This window comes from Syngnathus leptorhynchus, chromosome 9, assembly GCF_054491065.1.
Source record: "Syngnathus leptorhynchus isolate UIUO chromosome 9, UIUO_Slep, whole genome shotgun sequence".
Classification (NCBI taxonomy): domain Eukaryota; kingdom Metazoa; phylum Chordata; class Actinopteri; order Syngnathiformes; family Syngnathidae; genus Syngnathus; species Syngnathus leptorhynchus.
This window is the reverse complement of record NC_141203.1, coordinates 9,809,012-9,831,783: the sequence shown is the minus strand read 5'-3', so window position 1 is coordinate 9,831,783 and position 22,772 is coordinate 9,809,012. Positions and strand designations below refer to the sequence as shown.

Here is a 22,772-nt window from a genome sequence, read left to right as displayed (position 1 = left end):
CCTTTTGTGGTGATTTGTGAGATAACATATTGGATTGGCTCAATTTCTATCCATATGTAAATTACATTTTTTTTGTACGACTGTTTGAAGCCATGAAATTCTTTCATCATGGTTGACGTTTTGGATTATTTTGGTTTTGATTAGGTTTATAGTTGTCATGACTTCCTTGTGTTTCCTTGTCTGTCTAGTTGGGCTGTTTCTACTGAGTCTTGTCAACCCCGCCCATTCCTATCAGGTCCCACCTGTGCCTTTTTCAGGTGTTTGTCATATTCTTGTCCATTTGTTTGTATTTAAATCCTTCCTTTCCTTTCAGACTCTTTTGGGTCATTGAGGCTGTTGTCACAGTGTCCAGTCATTGTTTTTATTCCCTTTTTTTAATCTACCACCAAATCAGTGGTTCTTAACCTGGGTTCAATTAAACCCTAAGGTTTCGGCAGAGCCTCCACTGCGAAGGTCAGAACACACCTGATTTATTGTGTAAATTCATGACGACACATATCTGAACTTGTCTCGCAAAAGCAACAGCAGAAGTCGCACAGATTTGCAGGTACGTAGTTTGTTTTGAGTTCATGCATTGTGTTGGTTATGTTCTTTGAACAAGGTGATGTTCATGCATGGCTCATTTTGTGCACCAGTCACAAACATTGATGTCTTGAATTTTCACTAAAGAGGGATTCACTGAATGCGCACATGGAACTGGTGGGGTTCGGTACCTCCAATAAGGTTAAGAACCACTGCACCAAATGTTCAAAATGCATCATGTTACAGTTGTAACAGAAAAACATTGATTGTGACGTGCTTAATTCGCCTCTAGGTAGAATGGCTTCAGTTTTACTGTGACAGTGTGAATGTGAATGTTAGGCAGTCTCAACATGTTTTAGACTACAGATTAAGCCTGTCTCTTGCTTTCTCTGACCCTCACCAAGCAAAATTAGATAGAATATGGATGGGTGTAAAGATGAAATAATAATAATCACAGCACTGGATGCAATGTGACTTTCAATTGTGTATAAAATTAGAAGACTTCATCAGTTAATTGCACATTGTCTGTTTTTTTTTAAACACGTAATAAACGTTATGTGGTGATGGCTCTCTTGTAACGTAATACATTTCATACTGGTCGAATGGAACTGCACATTGACGTCGCAGGCCTGGACCTGGTTTAAGCAAGGAATTATATTGCAGTGTTTAGTGGTTTGTAGTTCAACCCTAGTATTAATAGAAAGCTGGTTAATCTACTTCTATCAGGAGCAGATGGCAGAGTACATGTGTTTCAAATTCTATTTAAAAGCTTCCAAATAGTTTTTTTGTGTGACTGTAAAAATTTTCCAAATTTACTGGACTTTAAACTTGGACGTTCACTTTGTGGTTTGTTGTTTTTTGACTTTTATTGACATTTCTGTTTGTTATTTTAAAAGAAATCGCCTTGTGTTTTCTCCTTATTGGGATGTGAGACGGTTACTTGGTCAGACATTCCGCAAATGAATAATACGCACAGTTGCATGTTTATTAATATAAATGTGTTCTTGTCCCATTATTAGTTTGTTAAGCATCGAAACCAATGTTCTTGTTTGAAGCAGTGCTGCTAAACGAGTATATTTTAGAAAATAAAGAAAACAAATAGCCTTTTTCCAAAGTCATTACCCAGACTTTTTCAAGTGTGCATTCATGAAACCATTCCCCCTAAATGGAAAAGAAAAGCATTAGTAGAATGATATTAATGATGTTTGTTACCGCAAAGGCCAGAACATGAACACAATTGAAAACATTCCATTCACAGAGCTGTATGTTTAGTGCAGACTGCCATTAGGTGACTTGACAGTGTTTCCAAATATGTCAGGAATGGGTTGTGTTTGTTATGGGACAAATATTTCGCTCAATAAATGACTGCCATGTGATTAATAGGGGTAACAAAGAAAGGACCACCACGATAGAAACTAGAAACAAGGTCCCTGATAAAGTTCATGCATAAACCTTATACTGGAGATAAAATGTAATACATTAAAACTGCTTCAGTTTCATTATTCATTATTTAGAGGGCATTTGCAATGTTTTTTTAACTTTTGCACATTTTGTTTATTTCATATTTCAGAGAAGCCATCCTTGCATATACTATATGTGCAATCATGCTTTGATATATTAGCATGATATATTGAAAGACCGAGAGAAATTATATACATTAGAACACATTTAATGTTGGACCATTTTTTTGTGTTTGTCCAATGAGCATTTATTTTTATTTTTTTAATCACTTATGGGCTTCTATTTCTTCGCCTCATAATAGCTTTCGACAGAACATAATGCTGAAGTGACCCCAAGTGGAAGGAAAAGATATCCTGTCTCCCAATCCCACTGGTTTTTGGGTTTTTTTCCCCCCCAAAACCAGCCTTGTAGAGAAAAGCTGGTGACCAGAACAGAGAATTCCAACAAAAACAGGAGACAGAATGTTCAACTAGTTCAAGTTCAAACTCGGCCACATTTTCCACCTCCAGTGGTGCCGACCTTTGACCCTTGAGGTTGTTTCATTAAAAAAAATATTTATAATCCCAACACTGCAAATCTCCCATCATCTTGCCTTGTAACAACTTCAAGTGGAAAGCAGCCATACATTTTTCAGGTTAAATATTTCAAAGACACATAAAGAACATGATCTTTGATGATGTCAGTGACATAGGTGCACAGAAACACATTTTTACCCCCCCCTCACATGCCTCCCACAATGTCCTCTAACATTGCTCCTTAGATCCAGAACACCCTTTCACTAAATCATGACTAATCCAAAGTACAGAGCTCGTTGGTGGGATAGCGAAGCAAAGTGAGCCCCTGCTGACCTCTTTGGAGCTCCGCTGTCCTATCTACCAGTAAATCAGTCCGCCAACGCTTTCCCAAGGCTGCAGTGACTCTGAAGGTCAGCAACGGGAGGATGTGACCTAAGAGGTTATATAGGCCACAGGGAAAGGACTTTAGGGTCCAAAATCCCACTGGGAGAGACTGATACAAGAAAGGGATATGATGACTGACACGTGAGCCTAGAAAGAAGATGAGCGCAAGAGACATGAATGAAAAAACAAAACCTATCCAACTGTTGGTACAGTACACATGGAAGGTGGGCGAGGGGGGGCGTCATCATATATTTTCTCGAACGGCCGGTCTATTTACATCACGGCGTCAGCCGTATAGATCCTCTTGACAACAAAAGGTTTGACAAAAAAACATGTGATCTTCTGCCAAGGTTAGTGTCCATTCAATGCCTGCAGACTTCATCCTTTCGTTTGGACAACATTTCCATTTGTGGATCTCCTCTGCTTGTTCGACAGTGGAGCAGTAAAACCAGATCCAGCCGCTCAGCACCAGCAAAGAGAACAGATGTGTTCCCAGATTTCAGAGCCATGTCTGGGACAAAATAAATCATCCCCCGAATTGTCTGTCTGCCATTTCACTGTCAGGAAGATACGCAGCTGAAGATCCTGTCCTGGTTGACTATTTAATTCCAGTGCAATCATGGAAATGTCTGAAAGAATAAACAATTGCTAAAATCATTTGTCCTCTCAAAGACAAAGCATGCTTTTTTAAACCATTTTTTCTTTAAGTCGCATATTTTAAAATACTCTTCAATGTGGTCGTAAATTCACCGTCATTCCCAACATGCTGCTTCATGATCTTTATCTCCAATGAAAAGCTGAATTTTATGATACCCCAAATCATATCCTGGGATATGATACTGCCCTTAAATGTAGACCAACAAAATGAATCCTTCTCGAGGCCAAGTGTATGCCAATGCCAGATGTAACAAAATTCCCCTCTGGCATTCCTGAGCTATCAAGTTTCTATGAAGCAGGCAGCCTATGGGCGAACCAGCTGAAAACAAAACACTTCTGGCAAGAGCTGTTGCTGGCATCAGGCCATAAACACTTCATTTGACAATTATTTGCTGCAGGTTACTTGCCACAAAAACACCAGAAGCCCAAAATATTCATATTTATTCATATTATTTCATGAGGGAAAACGAGGCAGAATATTTTTGTGCGTACACGCAGCTAATAAACTACTGATTACATGTTCTTAGAGGCAAGTCGTCTTCAAAATAGTACCCCAACACACACACAGCAGTCATAATTTATAGTGAGGACACTTCTGGCTCAAGAGTGAGGTGAAAATAGCATTTTCTTCTCATTTGAGATTTCATCCAAGGTTAGCGGAGTGAGAAAGAGTTTACCACATGATGTGTTATTACTCTGCCCCACAGTTATGTGTCTGAAAAAGGTGGAATATTGAGTTCTCTAGCTTTTTTCTTTTTTTACTGCAATATTTGGCGAGCCTATAATAGAGAAAGTGTGGTGTTAAATGGAATGTGATAATTGATTGAATTCCTCATAGGATATAAGGCATCTTCATTGTGAGGCTGTTATTTGCATATTTTAATGTTTTAAATGATACTTTCTGGTTTAGGATTAAGATTAAAATGCTACACAGGATGTCAGACAAACATGAATAATTAATTTAAATGAAATCCTAATTAAACATTCAGAAGCAGTGTGTAAAATAATATGGATCATTGGTCGTATGAGGAGAATGCCTAACGAGAATGAAGCACTCAAGAGCACCAACCGTCTTGGCGTCATGGTGATCCAAGAAAGCATGTACACAAAATTTAAAAAAAATTGTTAGCGAAAGGGTTAACCTGCAGATTATACCAAATGTTTCCCGTGGTATCTAGTTTTTCTCAAAATCCAAACAAATATTGATTTTTGTTGAACCTCAAAAGTTTCACTTGCTTGTGGCTCTTTTCACCTGAGTTCAAATACAAGTCGAATTATTGTTCCACTACCACGAGTGTACTTAAAATGAAATACTATCTTGAAAATTGCTATGGTTTATTTCACTTCTTTCTGATCACATTCACTTTTTTTTCCAGGAATGTCACTGATATTCTTCTCACCAACTTCCTTACATATTTTCTGTGGAATCCCCAAATTATGACTGAGTGTGCGGTTTTGCGTTATGGTAATATGAGACTTGACTGCGGCGCTGCAGTCAATCAAAAAAATAATTTTGCCGACAAGTTATCCCATCAATCATTATCAATTTGTTGTCCCTCAGCAGTTCTTGATGGCCCTTATTCCTTTATCGACGCGTGTATTTTAGTGTGTCTGCACACACCAGATGGGTCTCTGTGGGGGGAGCAAGGTGTGTTGAATACACTTATCTTGCCACTTCCCACCGGCCTCATAAAACAGAGATAACAAAGGGGGTAATTAGTCCATACACAAATTCATGCACACATTGAAGTACATACACTACTGATTTAACCTTTAGTGTTACATTATTGTTGTGTTACGTTTACACACACAACCTTGGTACTCTATTTACTACATTAATGGGTAGACATTTGCTAATTGATGCAAACTCTGGTTGGGTATTTTATTCTACGTTCCAAAAAAAAAAAAAAAAAAACTAGATAAATCTTGGAAAAAGTACTGTTCAAGCCAAACACGTTGCCTCGATTTTGAGCTCACAAGGGGTTTGTGTGTTACAGTTGCTGGAGAGCGTTTCCTCCTTTTGTTGTGACAAATGCTCAGCCAGCATATTTCATTTATCAGATCTATGGTTGCCAGATTGGAGCTGTGGTTATTCAAGCATAACCAGCATGATTCAAACATGTCAAGATGAGGCACTAAGGCCTGGATGCTGATAAATAAGAGTGAACCCACGCTTGTTGTTTGTTGATCTTGTCACGGTGCTACGTTCAGCATGTATGAAGGTTATGCTCATGTGAAGAACTGAATTAGGCAATCACAATTTAAAATTTAAAGTTTTTCTTTAGTAATTTGGTGCCATCATGTGCCTGAAAAAATGCTAATCTGGCTAATATGACACCTCTGCTTGTGTATAAATATTTTTTTCTATTTATTTATTTATTTATTTGTCACCGAATTTCAAAGGGCAAAGTCCATATGCGAACCAGGAAAATACTGTTGTTGCAATATTATGTTGTATCTTTTTCATGTGCAACAGTAAAGTATTTGTTTACTCCTTGGCACCCCCTAAAGTTATAATTCATAATTTACTGTCAATCATAAATCTCATCTGTCAGACATTTGCAGCGTTGCGCTATTTTGCAACATTCTTCATGTTTTTGCAAGAACAGCAAAGAACTCAGAAAAATACCAATATTGCGTTTCATAGCACACGGGAGAAATTTGATTGAACTTATATTATTTCATGTGTGCTAATCATTACGATTTCATGGTAGCATTCATATAGACTCACCTACATAGGTAAAAGCTGCGTGCATTGCATTTCTTTTTTAATTCATGCATAGCGCAGCATTGCCTCACTGCTCTGTATTGTAGATCAATGTCTAGTTACATCACATTCTGTCTGAAATTTAAAATGTAAACACTATAGTTTACCTTTTGTATGCTCCATCTGAAGTGTTTACAATTTCTCTTTTAACACTTTACCAAAAGTGACGTTGTATGAAACATGTCCACCCGAGTGTTTTATTCGTAGGAGCCTTTGGAGACGGGTTTTATATCCACTGTCAACCGTTTCATCTGAAGATAAATGATAACCTAAGTTACCATCCAAACACTACGTGGAGTGAGTTGACATCATTTAGTTAGGAAGCGAGTGGGAGGATAAGACCATCCAATTTTTATTTTTTTTTACATTTCAATCAACTTGCATGAGTCACCAGTTCAGTCATAGATTCCTCTTTGGGAATTATTTGTCAGAATAATGCATTATCCTGAATGTTTAAATATTTCCAAAATGTGGTTTGGATGACAGCTAAATACTTAAATACATGTTGTGTTTTATGTGTTCTACTTTTTGATGTCATACAAAGGAGGTGAAATGAAGATAGGAGAGGAATTTTATTTAGACCATTGCGTAATGTACAATAATGTAGTTTTACAAATTCTCAGAGTACTGCGTCAAACGTCAACCAAAAAAAATTCCTATTTGTGAACACGCTAGGATCAAGCACAGCATGTATCATTGAAGCTACCTTTCCTCGGATATGAGCGATATTCAATGGATATTGCAGTTTAGAATCACTGATGGAAGAGATGAAGTTAAATGAGTTTTTTCTAATTAAAGTCGAGAATTAAAATGCTGTTCTCAGCGGTATTCTCCCTCCCTCTCGTCTCTGCCCTCTTTTATTCTCGTCACACACAATGGCAGAGCCCGGTGTGAGCGGCAGGGCAGGAGGTCTCAAAGGCTTAATCTTGCTGCTTGCAAGGTACAGTCATAAAACTGACAGTCTAACTAATTATCCCTAAAATTACAACATCTTAATGTTCACCCTCACAGCATTGTTGTGTGTTTCGGTGTGTGTGCATGTGTGATGAGGAGCTGTTCATTAAGCAAGCAGCTGGAGGTGGTCCCCTGCATGTGTAGTCGAGAACAGATGTGTTGCTGCTTATTGTTCGGCTTCTTAGGCTTTGTCAACTTAAACAAAGAAACAGGTTAGAGTCCACAATATTTGAAAATAAACTGACATGTGAACAGTAAAACATGAATTGATTCCCGCCCCAATCACCTTTCATGATAACAAATAGTAGCTGGCTGTCATTGTAGCCCCGTCGGCTTTTGTGAGTCTCGAGCTACATTTCAGCTTATGGTTTTTATGACGATGTGATAAGAACTGTGCAAATACAATTTATTACTGATTCACATCTGTGCTAAGACTCAAATACCCTGTCAGAAAGCAGTCATGGGATTACTACTATAACGTCAGGGATTTTCTATAATCTCATTCTGCTTCTGACAAAATACCACAATGATATGACATGGACAATGTGGTTGTGATCATTGAAAAAAGGTTTTTGACATTTTCGGGGTAAATGTCAGGACACTACAAGGGTACTGATGTGACGCAATTATCTCAGAAAACAAACAATTTAGCCACCTGCAAAGTGTCTTAATTGTGTAACCTAATAATTCAATTTGTTATTGTTATATTGCTTCAGGCGTTCAAATTTACAAATTCACATATTTTTGCCTTGACCCAATTTATATGATTTTACAAAATATTTACAGTACAACAATTTGTTTTTTTCTGAAAGTGCTTGGGTTGAACAAGAAACAGTCGAAATGAACTTTTTCTTTTTTTATTAGCAAAGCTGGAAATGCGGGTCACATAATTTTAATAATACCCCAAGGTCATTTAACGTCTTAGTTTGTGGATGATTTTATTGAGTGTATGAATACTGCATCATAAAGCTTTCGGGGCAGGCTTTTCTTTTTTTTTTTAATACCGACTCATTTCCAGCATTTTGTTTCTTAGATAAATAATGTGCGTAAGGACAATCTATTCCAACTGTCAATGTATGACTGGTTAAAGAAGATTGAAAGAATAATGTTAGTCATGTAAAATGGAGTGAGCCAGAATTTATTACCATAGATTTGTAATTTGCGGAATTTTGGAATTTATGGAAACCGTTTAAAAAAAAAAAAACAACGTGGTATTTTTCTGTGGTAGACTATTTTTTTGTTTTATCGTAGCGACACAGACCATCGTCGCCTCTCACCTCAAATAGAGTTTCGGACAAAGGTTTGTGTCTGAAATTGTCTCTGTGCGAGTTATCACAACCTAAGCCAGTGAAGTAAATGAAAGTGAGAGCAGGTGGTTGGAAGGCAAGCGGAGGATGATTTGTTACAGGTGTGTGGTCAAGTACTTTGTCGTCGTCATTACGTTCTGTGGATGACATGGCACCATCTTTTGTTGACACGTCCTCTGACCACAAGAAAGGCCAAGGAGAGGTCACAAAAAGAAATGGTGTGAAATAGAGAATTACACTTGCCGTCACACTGCTCGTCAAAGTGTTGCGGGGGGAGAAGTGCAAAGAGTAATTGTATTTTATTTTTTTCAGACCTCGCATACAAGTTCCCCAGTAAAATCCAAGATTGAGGAATATTAGATATTTTGCTCTCACTGGCCACTTCATCTCTTCATCCATCAAGTGAGAAGTTGACGCCCAACCACGGTATTCCATAACACCGGGAATGTTTCTTGTCAAAACACACTTTCGCCACATTTTTTTTGGACAGTCTCACAAAGCTTTACTGTCAGATTTATTTCATTTTTAAGGAATTTAACTTTTGAAATCTGTTTCTCACACCTTCTTTGATTGTTAATCCCATTTTAAGATCGCGCACAGCTGAGCAGTCTGCTGCGCAGCGGAAAAGCACACATGGTACATTTCATGTTTAATCCAATCAACAATTCTGGACGGACATTTTGTTGTGATCTTTTATGTCTATTTTGAGCGAGCATTTCTTTCTAAACCTCAGCAGCTGGCATTTACTCAAAGTGGTATAGTGATATCAACAAGACACGCTTTAATCAGAGGACTACCGATCTGCTATGTTACTGACCCGGCGTGTATAAAACAGCTTTCTGTATTTTTTTCATTTTTTAGGGGTACTTTACACACACTGTGGTTGCAAAACAAAGTTAAAAGACATCAACAAGCATGATGGCTGATTCTGCTTTTTTTTTTTCTTTTGTGCATACCTATAGAGTCCCCGTTTCTTTGAGTAATGGAGATTTTCAAGAGGAGTAAACTCCTTTAACACAAGCATACTATTCTTGTTTTTGTTTCAACACTGCATTGGATTTATTGAATTTTGGGTTCCACTTTCCCACTGAGACTTGCTTACATACGTTAATGAATGTGTACAGTTTCTATTTGTCCGAAGCAGATTATCATCACCCGTGCAATAGTTCCCAGTATTCCTTTTGTCAGATAACATTCTGCATGGAATTCTCAGCTGCCCTCTACCCAAAATCCAAATGTAAACTTTCCTTGACGCAGATGTGCATGCACGCTCACACAGGGTTACATCATAATCCTATTTTTGATGTGAATCCAGGCCAATTGTTAAACTTCCTTTTTCGAAGGAGGGGGGGATCTAAGATGAAGGGGTTCTTACGATGCCCCCAAGCATTTTGTAATGCACAGACAGCAGCATATCCCCACGGGCTTATTTTAATATATTTCCACATTGCATGGAAATCAGCACTTTCAGTAATATGCAATGCATACGCATAGAAATGAGACCCACCTTATTACAAGAAGGAATAAATTATATTAATGCCTCTCTGCTCTCGAGTGCGTTTTGCTTCATCCTCAAACTCGAGTCAAATCTTCCAATTTTGTAATCTCTAAAACAGTATTATTGTTTCCGAAGATAAATCGATTCAATTGAAATTTTTAGTGCATATTTGTTGTGAATTGCTCGTTGTTTCCACAGAAATTAAATAATAAATCTAAAAATGTCTGTCAACAGCAAATTTGTGCATATTGTAAATCTTGTAATATTAACTCTAAGGCTATTTGTGCTTTGGTCAACATTTTATCTGCACAAAAAAAAAGAAACACCTCACTTTTTCATGCAATACATATATGTAACACCACATGCCATCGTCAATCTCATGGTGACAGAAAATGTCCTGGAGAATATATGAAGTGGAAACACAACAAGAGCACACAGAGACAAAAAGACAATCATAATGTTTATATCCATCACTGGGACACAAAGCAGAACACTTCATGCATCAGAGGCTTTAAGTGCTTCTGTATGGCAGGTTCAACAATGATGCACAACAGCACATAGTACATACAAGGAGACAGATTAATAGGGAAGGAATCTGGTTCACATCCTGCTTATAGTTCCCATATGACATGAAGCTATCTGATAACAGATCAACACTTTATTTAGGATTTAGTGGTAAGAATTTAGATTACCCAAGCAGCCTAAGAGCATATTTTTTTAATCGCGGAAGGTACCCTGAGGATTTCCACACAACTACTCGCCCATCGTTTTGCCCCCATGCCGAAAATATCTTTTAAAATTACGGTATGGCTTCACCTTACTCTCATCATACCGTAACTCAGTGAACTTTATTCCCATCTTAAATGTCATGTCATCTTCCAATGTAATTTGAACTGAGCTTGTTGGGGTTAATTGAGGCGTACTCACAGTGAGGCAACTAGAACTTTGCTCCAATTTTTTATTTCAGCTTTTGGACAATATCAGCGACATGAATTTAATCCAAAGTAAAGTTTTGTACTATATATATATTTTTTTATATAGTATGAAAATCGAATTTGAGATTGAATGGGGTTGCATACAGAAAGTAAAAAAAAAACATAATAATTCACTTCAGATTCTGTCAAAACCTGTCTTGACTCACAGCTGGACAGAAGGGCAGAAGAGAACCTTTTTTACATCATACCTGTCAACCCTGCTAATATTCCACTCGCCCTCGCTGTCCGTCTATTAATACTATTCTCTTCCACTTCCTCTTCTACGTCTTTATATCTCTATCAAAGTGTGAGACGGTCTCCAGCTTTGCCTTACGTGACTGGGGCTCATATCAGGGAGAATAATTTATAAAAACATGAATAAGAAATGCGGTGGCGTTTCCAATGATTCAAATCCGGAATGGAAACAGTCTGAAATATTTGGACAGTGCAGGATTGAGTGGTCCGTGTTCACCGAGCTGTTGTTAGCAAACGTGTCAGTAAAACCAGCTGTCAGAAATACCCAGGAGTAACAAAATGTAGAAGAGGAGAGACAGCGAGAAAGGTAAAGGAAGGGGAAAAAATGAAACTGAAAGGAGGCAAAAAAATTAAGTTCTCAAAAATGAGCTCATCAGCTTCCTTTGGAGAACCGAGGGATTAGAAAGAAGATACTCATAGATATCATTGCTCTCAAGACACACCTGTCAGGACAGTCTGTCTTTTAGAGAATGGACTTTTATTTTATTTATTACCTGGGAAGTGACATTGAGAGGCAGACTTTTTCAATTTGGCCACGGGGTTATGGTCAAACGACCACTGCGGACCTCTGAACATATGCCGGACCTGCTGTTTTTGCAAATGGGTCACTTCCGTGGCATGGCCATGATTGACTTCACAGGTAGCTATAAATGAAGCCATCCGGCAGGTATCATTGCAATGATAACGTCTGTTAAATAGTCTTTTAAGAAAGAACCATATATTAAGTGGTAGGGAGTAATCATCAGATGAGTCCCGTGGGATGGCACAGTTGCTCTTCTGTATCAGCACATATTTCAGTAACTCCGCATGCCGGAGTGTCATTTGTGAGGGGGATGGATTTCAGCACCTGTGTAGGATCATTCTATCATAGTGGCCTCCTTAAATGGTATAGTGGACTAAACTTTTCTCCATTCGGGAACAGCTGTCAGAAAAGGGATGTCATACATCAGGCTTGTATGATTTGTAATTCAGCTATATGGGACATTTGCTGTGAACCTTGATTTTTTTTTTTTGTGTTTAAGAGTCTTTAATATACAACCTAACATGGTGGAGATCAGACGTGACATTCAGCACGGCACAGAGTAGGTTTGATAAAAACGTGGGCACATTAAAATATATTATATATATAAAGTAAAATATATTATATATAATAGTATATAGTATATAGTGTTTATATTTTTTTAATATTTATAATATATATATTTTCTCTAAACAGCTTCTATTTGTTGACATCTGTTGACTTTTAATGAGGAGAAGATAAAATTCAAGAGCCATAGTTGATTCTGAATCTCAAAAAGTTCAACTTCTCGGAAATGATGGCGTATTTGAGATGTTTCCTCTCGCTGTGGGATTGCTGACAAGATAGATTATATAGCATCACTTGGTTCCTGATGTCCACTGTGAAGAAAAGTAACACTGTTTCCAAAAGCCCTGAAAACCATCATCTGAAGAATGTTTCGGTATTAGAAAACCATCTGTTCCTTCGTCAAAGTGTCCTGCGAGTATTTATGAATGCTGTGGCAGCTGCGTTATTTTGATATCACGGTCTGATGTCTGTATTTTCTTCCACGGGATTCCTCCGTATGGATTTCATCCAGCATCCGTGCAACCAAGACAGACGCAGCGGCTTCAGTGGGGAGGAACTAAGTGGCGTGCAAGCGAAAATGTCCCATGGAGGAAGAACAATGAGACTGGATTTACGATGCGTGTGTGTGTGATGATGTGACACCACCGAAAGAAACAGAACAAATTAGGACATTTCATACTGAGATTTAGTCCCCCCCCAAAACCATAGGGAAGCATTGCATCCATAGCTGAACTCTTAACTCTTAATTTATTTGCACAGAAGTACTTAGAGTTGCACCAATGAGAAATGAACGCAAACAATGTATTACCAGTCTCGTCATATTTACAAGTATGGATAATTTGATAAATGTCAAATACTTTTGGAAAATAAGAGGAAAGGGAAAGTACCCAGATAAAAGTCCTGTTGACTGTGAGGCAGATGTGCTAACCACTATGACACCGCCCTGCCAAAGCTGATGATGTGGAAAATATATTCTTTTTTTTTTTTAACTTTAATTCTCTGAATCCCATTTATTAAGATCAGTGGAGCAGATTCAAAGTAGTCGAATTCATTTACTCTATATTCCATTCAGACGGGTCTGTTTCAAAGGTGTATGGAAAGCTTCACCCGAGTGACTGCTGACACTCGCATGCATTTAACAGTGCTGTGTTGGGAAGATGGAAACGAAACTAATCATGAATACATTATCCTTCATCCAGAGCCAAGCTATTCTATTTACAATGTATTTCTGTGGATCTTTATACCCAGTTAATGAGATTTCAAAAATGTGGAATGAATGGCATTTAAATTGCAATTCAGTGTGAAGGAGGGCATCAGGAAGGGAAGGGGAGGGATTCTACCCGAAAACACGGCGCTATTACCGGACTTGCTGCGCTCGGTGAACAGAGTAGTTATGGGAAATGAAATAAACAACTTCCTTGTGTGAGGATGAAGAATTTCAATGGAATGAGAGTTTTAAAACAGCAAAAAACAAACAAAAAATTCAGCTTGGCTAGAAAAAATGATGCCACAATATAATTTAGATATTTTAAATCTATCATAGCCAAAAATGCAGTCACAATAAGATAGTTTGCAGCTAGTTCTTTAGCGAGTCGTTAATTTTTGCTGTGATCAGTCGAGCGCAGTGCCTGGCGGTCAATCAAAGTTAATACTCTAATACCAGTTTAACATAGTTCTGAGGTGACTCCTGAGTTTTGATGATCTCTTACATTATGTCACGGTTCATGTGTTTTTTGTAAGAAGGCCACCCACATATTTTTTTTAATCTGATATGTTGGTCTTAACAGTACTGTTCAAGTTTGAGGTTTCCCTGTATTTATTCTTCTGTCATTCTGTACTACTTGTGAGCTGGGATAAACCCTGGAATGGTCCCCACCATCATTCACACACATGCATAAATGAGAGCCTGCCATGCTTTTTTTTTTTTAATATTGATGTAATTATCTGTCTTAATTTTTAATGACTATCTAATTTTTTAACAATATTTGAATTTTTGTCTAAGCACTATATGCCGTGTGATTGTCTTGCAATCAGTTCCATATGTTTTAAAACAAATTTAAAAAAATGCATTGTCTTTTAAGTCTAAAATAAAATCCACTAAAATCATTCATTTTAGTGTTTTGCTGTTTTTTGTTGCGCTCACTTTTGAGTGGAACCAGCATTGTGGTTTCATCTAATGGAAGAATGGAAAGTGCCACAAACGCCAAAGTAAAAAAGAAAAATTTCTTCTGGCAAAACAATCTGTATCAACGTTGGGATTAATAATTATTTGGCTGACTCAGCAAGAATTTTTACATGAATGATATAATGTGCATTTATCATACTTATTTAAGTTTACACATGCAGTCCTCATTTCTCTTTTTCTAATCAAACTCACTGTCTGTCGGATTGGGTGCGGCTAACAAAAATCTGGCCAGTAGTCAGGAGCTTCACGAAGACCCTGAGGTGGTTCCCGACTGGAGCCAAGCCACTGTAATCCATTACACTGTGACACTTGGTTGGGGCAGACTCCGTTCCCATGCTGCAGGTCATATTTCATCCCAAACATACTTCACAATATAAAGATTATGAATCAATTTTTATTGAAAGACTTTGCTCTGTCTGTTTCAAACATGGTTTCTTCAAATCACATTTCATGTGTGTTGACATTTTGTAGTTAGTGTATCATTATTTTTATCACTGGAAATAATTGTTTGCTCTCTGTAATGTTAGTCACTGATCATGTATATACCTTCAAAACTTTACTCAATTGAACTTATATATTTCAGACATTAAAAAGTGTATTCACCATTCTACTGAATGTTCCAACCGCTTTGACCACATTGCTGTTGTGTAATATGAAGTGCCGGTTAAACATTTCATAGTGTCTGGCCCGACCAGACGATCTGATATCCACGTTCATGCACACAACGCAATATATCTTAATGTCAACAGCACAATTGTGTTTGACTTGTTGACTACACACAACTTTCCACTTTTGATTATGATAGCAGGAATTGTGAATGCACTTACCGTATCTGCGCCGGACCGCAAACGGATTCCCTTCTCAGTTATCCAATCGAGTAAATAACATTATGAAACTTTGGAACCCATCTAATCAATTTCTGTGTTATTTGTCGACAGGGCAAAATAGAACATGGAGTCAAGATCATATTTCGTGGTACACTGACTGGACTAAGCTCAGACAACATCTTATATGCCCATGGTAGTCTGTGAGCTATTTCACAAGGTCAAAAAAATACATTAAGAAGACCATGTTGTTTTATGCCTTTGATTGAAAGTCTGTAGGACAAGAAAGAGTTGCACATTTATTTTACCACTAAATATGGAGTCCGCATGCTCAATTTGTCCTTGCATTGTGGAGAGAATAAACTACAATTTCTTTTCCCGCTAACATAAAGTGAGGCTGAGTCCTCAGACACAAATCCATTGCCCACTTTTAAGTTAATTTTTACCTCACCTCTGTCTTGACGTGGTCCACAGATGTTTGCATAAGGCATAATGTCTGCCAAGACCTGACAATACCCATGATAATTATTGGATATCAGCTCCCTCTACTGGTTGCATCTCTTTTTCCTGGGCAGCTGTAATGAATTTTTTAAATGCACAAATAAAAGACAGTATTTTTGTGTAAATATTGTCATTATCTGTTGAACAAATGCAGCTAGAAAATTAAGTAATGTTTTTAGTGTTGACGTTCCATACAATTCTAGGTCATGGTCCAAACTGCAGAAGAAATTGACAATAAAGCGGACTTTGACTTTGAATGTAGGACAAAGCTTGTTATGGGCCCGCTTTTGATGCATTAGCAAACTAAGAGAAAATAACAACAACATACCATAATGCAAGAGTTTATGCTAGAGCTGTGGGGATTCATGTTGCTACTGTGTCTGTACTTTTGGTTATTCAGAAAACGATACGATAGTTCAAGGTATAATTTAACAATGCCCGGTTTTTATACCCCCTGATTTATGCCCTACTGACAATAATTCCTGGTACAATAATGTTAGGAAGAAAGCATGACACTGTAATTTGAACAGACAGAAGAGATTTTTGTGGAGGTTGACCATAAATCATAAAAGAAATTCACATAATGACGGCTTTCCTCGTTGTTTAGTGGTGCAAAGTATTTTCATTGAACAGTGTCCCTGTCCTCTGTTTTGTTGTTGCCATGCTCTTTCGCCGGAGTTAGAATTAAAGTGCACAACTTTTTGACCCTTACTATAAATATATCCTTAATTTTCACAAGAGACTTTTAGGGAGTGTGGATGAAAACTGGCTGATGTCTTTCCGTTATCATGCACACAGATTTCTTTGCTGCCATCGTTAAACTAGATCTGACCTGTCAATTCTTTAATACAAGGATGCAAATTCTCAATCTCTTCATTCTAATTTGACACATTGGAGTCAATGAGTACATTTAACTGGCAATTACGTCAGTGAACACTGGATGGCATTGTTGCTGCTCTGGAACCTGCAATTTTTTTGTCAGTTTATACAGCAGCACATCATGCCAGGCAGTAAAATCCAAAAATATTGCCATTTTCCTTCCATATTCAAGCATACATGCTTAAGACATTTAGGTTTTTCTTTCAAAATGTCACCCCAATCAGAGTGAGGCTGAGGAAAATCACAACGCTTGTGATGCTGCTGAAATGCCAGTAAACATCTTGAAGAAATCCCACCTGGATCCCCTACTAGACCCAGGGGATCGTTGTAAATAACATGTTCCCTAAATAAAACACCGTATTGATGGGTAGCGTTTATTAGATGTCATGTGAATGGCCAACGTGTGGGAGAAAATGTCAAACTGACGTATTAAATGTCAATCCTGCCGGTCAGCCTTAACATTTGTGTTGTTAAAATTGAAACATGGATGTTTGTTTTGAATCAGAAATCTCACCCCCATACAACCCCCCCCCCCCCCCCCCAAAAAAAAAAAACCCAGTACACATCTTTAGGAAGAGTTATCGGCTCTATTTACACAGATGGTCCTCTGGGAACTGAAGGCACAGTTATCGTAATGGCAGACAAAACCAGTTTTTCCGGATTGCCACACCCAAGTCACCTGTCTAATGTGAGACACCAGGCACAGGATAGCTCTTATTTAAAGTGATTCTACATGATTCTGTCTTTCATTGGTTTAGTATATCTGTCTTTGGTAAAAGTGAAGTGTACCATAATAAATTACAATAGTTAAATACATTTAAATATATTGCTTCTTGTACAACGTAAATGTGTTTTAACCAGAGCAAAAGAACATTCATTAATTATATATATATATGTCTGATTTTTTTCAAATACAGACTGTTTTTATCAGCATATGAAATAATCAAAATTGAATCAATCTATGTAGGTCAAGCCGTCTCCATGGTAAATTATTTATGAACTTAGCTGGCTTGTTTTAAATTACATTTCACCACTTTTTAAAATGTAAAACCTAAGAATACTGATTATTTTTTCCCTCGGTTCGACTGTAACTATGAAAATGAAATGATCAGACTACGAAATACATGCCCCCCCTTCCCCCATCATCGGCATCTGAAACAAAAGAAAAAAGAACATTCCCCATAATATTAAATTTGAGCTTCAGTTGAAAGTGCATTGTCTAAATATAACATTCGAAAAATATTCTAGTGCTCGCAGTCAAACAAGTTTGAATAATACAATTTGTGATGAAGTTGGAAGAGGTAGGAGTCTTGTTTGTGACCTCTCTCAGATGACGGTGAAGGTCTCCAATAAACAGTCATGTTGGTGAAGAGCACTCAGTGAACTGTCTCTTCCAATAGTAGTCACTTCACACCCTCTTCAAAGAAATAAGTGCCTCAAATATCAATTCCTGGTCTCCCATTAATTGTTTTCTATGCTCTGCTGAATCTGTCTTCACCGTCGCTGTGTCCAACAGCAAGAAACGCGCTACCATAACCTTCACTTTAATGCCACTCGATTCCAATGTCCCAACAGGTAAGGGAGACACTTTAAATTCCACTTTGTAGAACTTTAAAAGCAGCATTTCCAAGGAGGGCAACAACAGCAGCAGATCTGACGAAGGGGGTTCTTTTTTTTGTACCGGGCGGCCAACTTGAACTTCTCATTGGAAGCCGCTACATAATCTTGGGTTCTCTCTACGTTGGTTTGGATGTGCTCAATGTGGGTCCCTTGTTCCTCCACGAGCATGAAAATATCCATGAAGAGGTCCCTCAGCTCATTCATATTGCTTTCAAGGCTCAGCAATTCCTAAATGATAACAACATGGAGAAAGAGTGTCAATCAAAACTAGTAAACTCTATGAAACTACAATCCACAATACTGGGAAGTTAGTTACAAACCAAATTTAACTCCTGATAATGAAAAACATTTGATGTGCTATTTCCTTTTTCCCCAAAAGCCTCAATTGCATTCACTTTTTTTTTTAAAATAAAATGTGGGTTGCTTGCCGTCACCCTCACCTTGTGCCGCTGTTCAATCTCAGACAATTGGGAGCGAGTGATTCTGACATCATTTAACAAGTTCTCATTGAAGACTTCCCATTTTCCTGTGGCAACCATCTCGTTCACCTCAGTTTCCGTCATATCCCTTCCCGAGACTTCCAGCTGCCGGATAATGAAGTGCTTGCAGCGCTCCTGCTTGGTCAACAGTCCTTCATTATACTGGCGCAGTACCTGCATAAAATAAAAAAGAATTCAAATAAAAGGAGAGAGGAATAAGAGGGAATTTAATGAAGAGACATTTGGGTGGAGGCCCAGGTAGAAAAACACTACTAAAGTAAATTGATTGAGTAAATTAAAGTGATTGCCCTTATTGGTTCTAACAATTTAAGTATTCCACTCAAAAAATCATTTTCATCTTTGATTGGTACAATTGTCTTAACCTGTGGTAATATTTTTATAAGAGTCATTATTTTACATAATTGTTCATAAAATAGAGAAAAAAAAGACAAATTATGTTTGTGACGCAAGCTCTGTTTACCAACCTGCTGGAATTTGAGAAAAATTGCTGCATGCTGAGAGCGTTGTATTCTCGTCGAAGCAGCAGCGGGGCCGTGCTGCTCTTCTGCTTTTTGTACTTGCTTAGAAAGCTTGTCCAGACTTCGGTGGATGCTTTCAGCTTGGAGCTTGATGTCTCTCGTTATGCTGCTCTCCTTTTTCATAATACTAAACCGTCGCATGGTTGCTACCAACATCTTCTGCTGTTGGCTGAATTTGAGGACCTGGTTGAGATTAGAAGTGATTTTCAGTAATTTGTCCAAAAAATGTAATTTAATCACAACAGACTTTGTTCAAGTGTGTGTGTATATATGTGTGTGTGTGTGTGTGTGTATATGTGTATATATATATATATATATATATATATATATATATATATATATATATATATATATATATAAGCAGATGGTAATTATTTTTTTTTTTTAACATTTTCATTTGGTGGCATGCATTAATATTTGTGAAAAAACATTGTTTTTCAGGTTCTATAGTTTAATAAAGGTTGGGAATGACTGCACAAAGCACACCTAACCTCGATCTCCAGTGCGATGATATCATTCCGGATCTGCTGAACTTCCGACAGGAAATTATCGATGACCGGCTCCTCCTCAAACAGGACAGCCTCTGGCCTCGTGACGCCAACGACCACAGATGCGTCAATGTCATCCTCATCCACAGACTGAAGGTTAGAGCTCACACTTCCTGCATCGGGAAACTCCTGAGTTCTCTCTTGTAACTCTTTTAAGCGGTCTCTCATTGTGGTGGATTACTGGCACAACACAACGGAATTAGCTTCTATCACAAAGGAGGCTGAAATGATCATTTATCCTTGACATATCTTTCAAGTCATCAGATTTGGACTACTTGTTACAATGTGTATTGCTTTCTTGCTGCACGTACACAAAATAGGAACCACAGGCCGAGCCTGAATAATCATGAAAAAAATAAAAAGTCATGATGTGCCCTGACATCCTGTTCCACTTTTATTTGACCCTAATGCCGAGTGGGTGTTAGCGCAGAAGGCAATTTTTCACGATGGCTCTATCGGCTGGATGTGTCTCACTTGGCCCAAATGCAAGTAGACTGTAATGGATTTCTTAGTCGCCACCAATAAACAAAGGATTCTTTTTTTTTTCATCGTTTCACATGTTCACTGAAATTATTTTGGGAGTAATTTGGCTAACCACAATGAAAGGGTATACAAGATTTGCATTTAGGAAGAAACAATCTGAACATATCACAACAAAAGATGGATAAAATCGTTTTTATTATTTTATGAGTTAAACAATGCTGTCAGTGTTGTAAAAGCCATGCAGGAGTCGAATTTCTTAAGCTTTAGACACACATCTAAGGAATGGTGATATTTGCTAAAGCCGAAGTAAACATTGGAGGGTTCTGCTTTTGATTCCAACCAAGATTCAGCGCTACATTGTCTGAATTCCTTTGAAAGGTGAAGTGCGTTGTATTCATGCGTTTAATTAGGCATGTAGCGTTTTCAATTTGATATTCAAAGGAATGTTGAGTGACCTTAAAACTGCATTGTGGAAGATAAGTTTTTTGGATGCTATCGGGGGTGATGGAATTCGCCACATAGTTCTAGTTGGGCCAGCCATATCAACAAGTGGTTGTAGCAGAAGTAAAGCAGATAAGCTTGTGTAAGCTTATCAGAGCTTAAAGAATAGAATGTAATTCATAGGTTTTGAGGCCAAGATCCCTTTTCCCCTCCCTTTCCTGTCCTCTTTTTCCGTAGTGCTAACAGCAGGGCACAGAAGAGCCGATTAAAAAAAATTATTGAGAGGATTTGGGAACACATTCTCTGGCTGCAAGAAAGTGACATGGGGTTTGTTGCATTTCATTTCTGTAACCAAACATTGTGTCCTGTAAAACAGAACAGGTTCCTTGTTTACCGACATTCCACAACTTCATAAAGGTGGAAAAGGAGTGTTTATTTTTTTCCCGACATAGTCCCGCATTAGATATCCAAAATTGTGTCCGTATAAGCCTAGTCTGAAGTACACCCAGTTCTGTTGGGTTTTAGACAAAAACAGCCACACAATACTTGTCAGATTTAAACAAATCATTACATTTACCTTCAGTCAGTCAAGATTCCATTTTAAGATCTCACTTGAGTTGTCCTATCCAGATATATCTGTGAATATAATCCATGGTAAACACACTTGACGTCAGCCATCTTCAAATCTAACACTCACGCGTTATCTTTGAGCCCTGAAGAGCAGCCACCAGCTGCTCTACAAAACTCAGAGGAAAAGTTGCACTCCCAAGCTGGGAAAGTTTAGAGGAAGTCTATTGGAGCACCTCCCTTTCCACAAGGAAAGGGGCAGACCGCAGGCTCATTTGCTTATCTAAAGAAAAGACAGATGACGTGATTACCTTCAGTGATGGAAAGGGTAGAAACCACATGGGAAGGAAGAGGATGCCATAATCCCGCCCCTTATTTCTGGTCAGGTAAACAGAACACAGCAAATACAAATGTATTGTGTGCTTTGCTGAAGCCAAACAATGGGACTTAGGTGTCAAGCAGGGCGTTAGGTTTCAGATGCACAAAGTTGATTTCTATGTGAAATGTCTGAGTTCCCGGGATAAGCCCTCTGGGTCTGGGGGTATTGTACTCCTTAGGCCCCAGTAAGTCCACTGAGTACTTTTGACAGATTTCAACTGACAAGCTCCCCAAAACCCTCTGCGCCTTTTCAGCCAGGCAAGCGACACACTCGGCTAAGCCGCTCCTAGTATAGTGTCATGCGTTTGCGGATGAGACAAGTTTGGGGAGGTCAACAGTTTTGTCTGGGTCATGTTAAACTTTGAAGGCCAGTTGCAATATTTCACACCCCCTCAGCCCGACTGTGTGTTCATAACCTTGCAGCAACCACATTGTTGGTGTGGTTGCTAAATATGCCTCTGAGGCAGTACATAGGTTAAAGGGTCAGAGAGTTAATTAACCTTAATGCATATTTTAGTCTGACTCTGAAGCTTAATTTACATATTTTTTGCATCAAAGCAGGTTGCCTTAATTGATACTTTTTTTTTCTCCAACACAATGTGGACCAATTAAAGCTTTCAAAGTTTGGAAATCATCATTTAGTTTACTTCTAGTGGGTGGTATTGTTTTGCCTGCAGTATGACAATTAAAAGACACATTAAATATATGATGACTCTGCCAAATGTTGCGGGTGAAGATTAATTCCGCTATACCTCTGTGCATGTAATAAGGCTGCGTTATGTTAACCATGAGTCAGTCATCCCCAAAGGCAAGATATTATGACAACAAAGCAAAACCGGTTTTCTGAGCTTCAAAATTCACCTTCATCAGCATCAGCTGTTTTGTGGGGGTGGAGGGTGGTTTTTTTTTCTTTGAGACTCTCAAATAATTAAAAATAACACCTCACT

At 38.1% G+C, this 22,772-nt stretch overlaps 1 protein-coding gene and 1 long non-coding RNA gene across 5 annotated transcripts in view; one reads left to right on the top strand and one right to left on the bottom strand.

Moving 5' to 3' along the window:
* The first annotated feature begins 240 nt into the window (after positions 1 to 240).
* LOC147051079 (uncharacterized) overlaps positions 241 to 22,772 on the top strand; it is a 33,744-nt gene continuing 11,212 nt past the window's right edge. The window contains exons 1-3 of one of the 2 annotated variants that reach the window (XR_015067227.1): positions 241 to 547; positions 8,880 to 8,993; positions 19,850 to 20,052. This is a non-coding gene — a long non-coding RNA (uncharacterized LOC147051079). The remainder of the gene's footprint in view (positions 548 to 8,879; positions 8,994 to 19,849; positions 20,053 to 22,772) is intronic. The other variant, XR_015067226.1, reaches the window with a different exon arrangement.
* On the bottom strand, positions 17,316 to 21,711 carry stx19 (syntaxin 19). Of its 3 annotated transcripts, XM_085919752.1 has the most exons (6): positions 21,578 to 21,711; positions 21,458 to 21,516; positions 19,900 to 20,136; positions 19,355 to 19,591; positions 18,831 to 19,043; positions 17,316 to 18,618 (listed from the first exon to the last, which is right to left on the bottom strand). In XM_085919752.1, exons 3-6 carry the CDS (start codon positions 20,122 to 20,124, stop codon positions 18,382 to 18,384), a joined length of 912 nt encoding a protein of 303 aa, XP_085775878.1. In that variant the 5' UTR covers positions 20,125 to 20,136; positions 21,458 to 21,516; positions 21,578 to 21,711; the 3' UTR covers positions 17,316 to 18,381. The 3 variants fall into 3 exon arrangements, with proteins under 3 accessions (XP_085775878.1, XP_085775877.1, XP_085775879.1); XM_085919751.1 differs by having other exon boundaries at positions 21,458 to 21,672; XM_085919753.1 differs by lacking the exons at positions 21,458 to 21,516; positions 21,578 to 21,711 and having other exon boundaries at positions 19,900 to 21,449.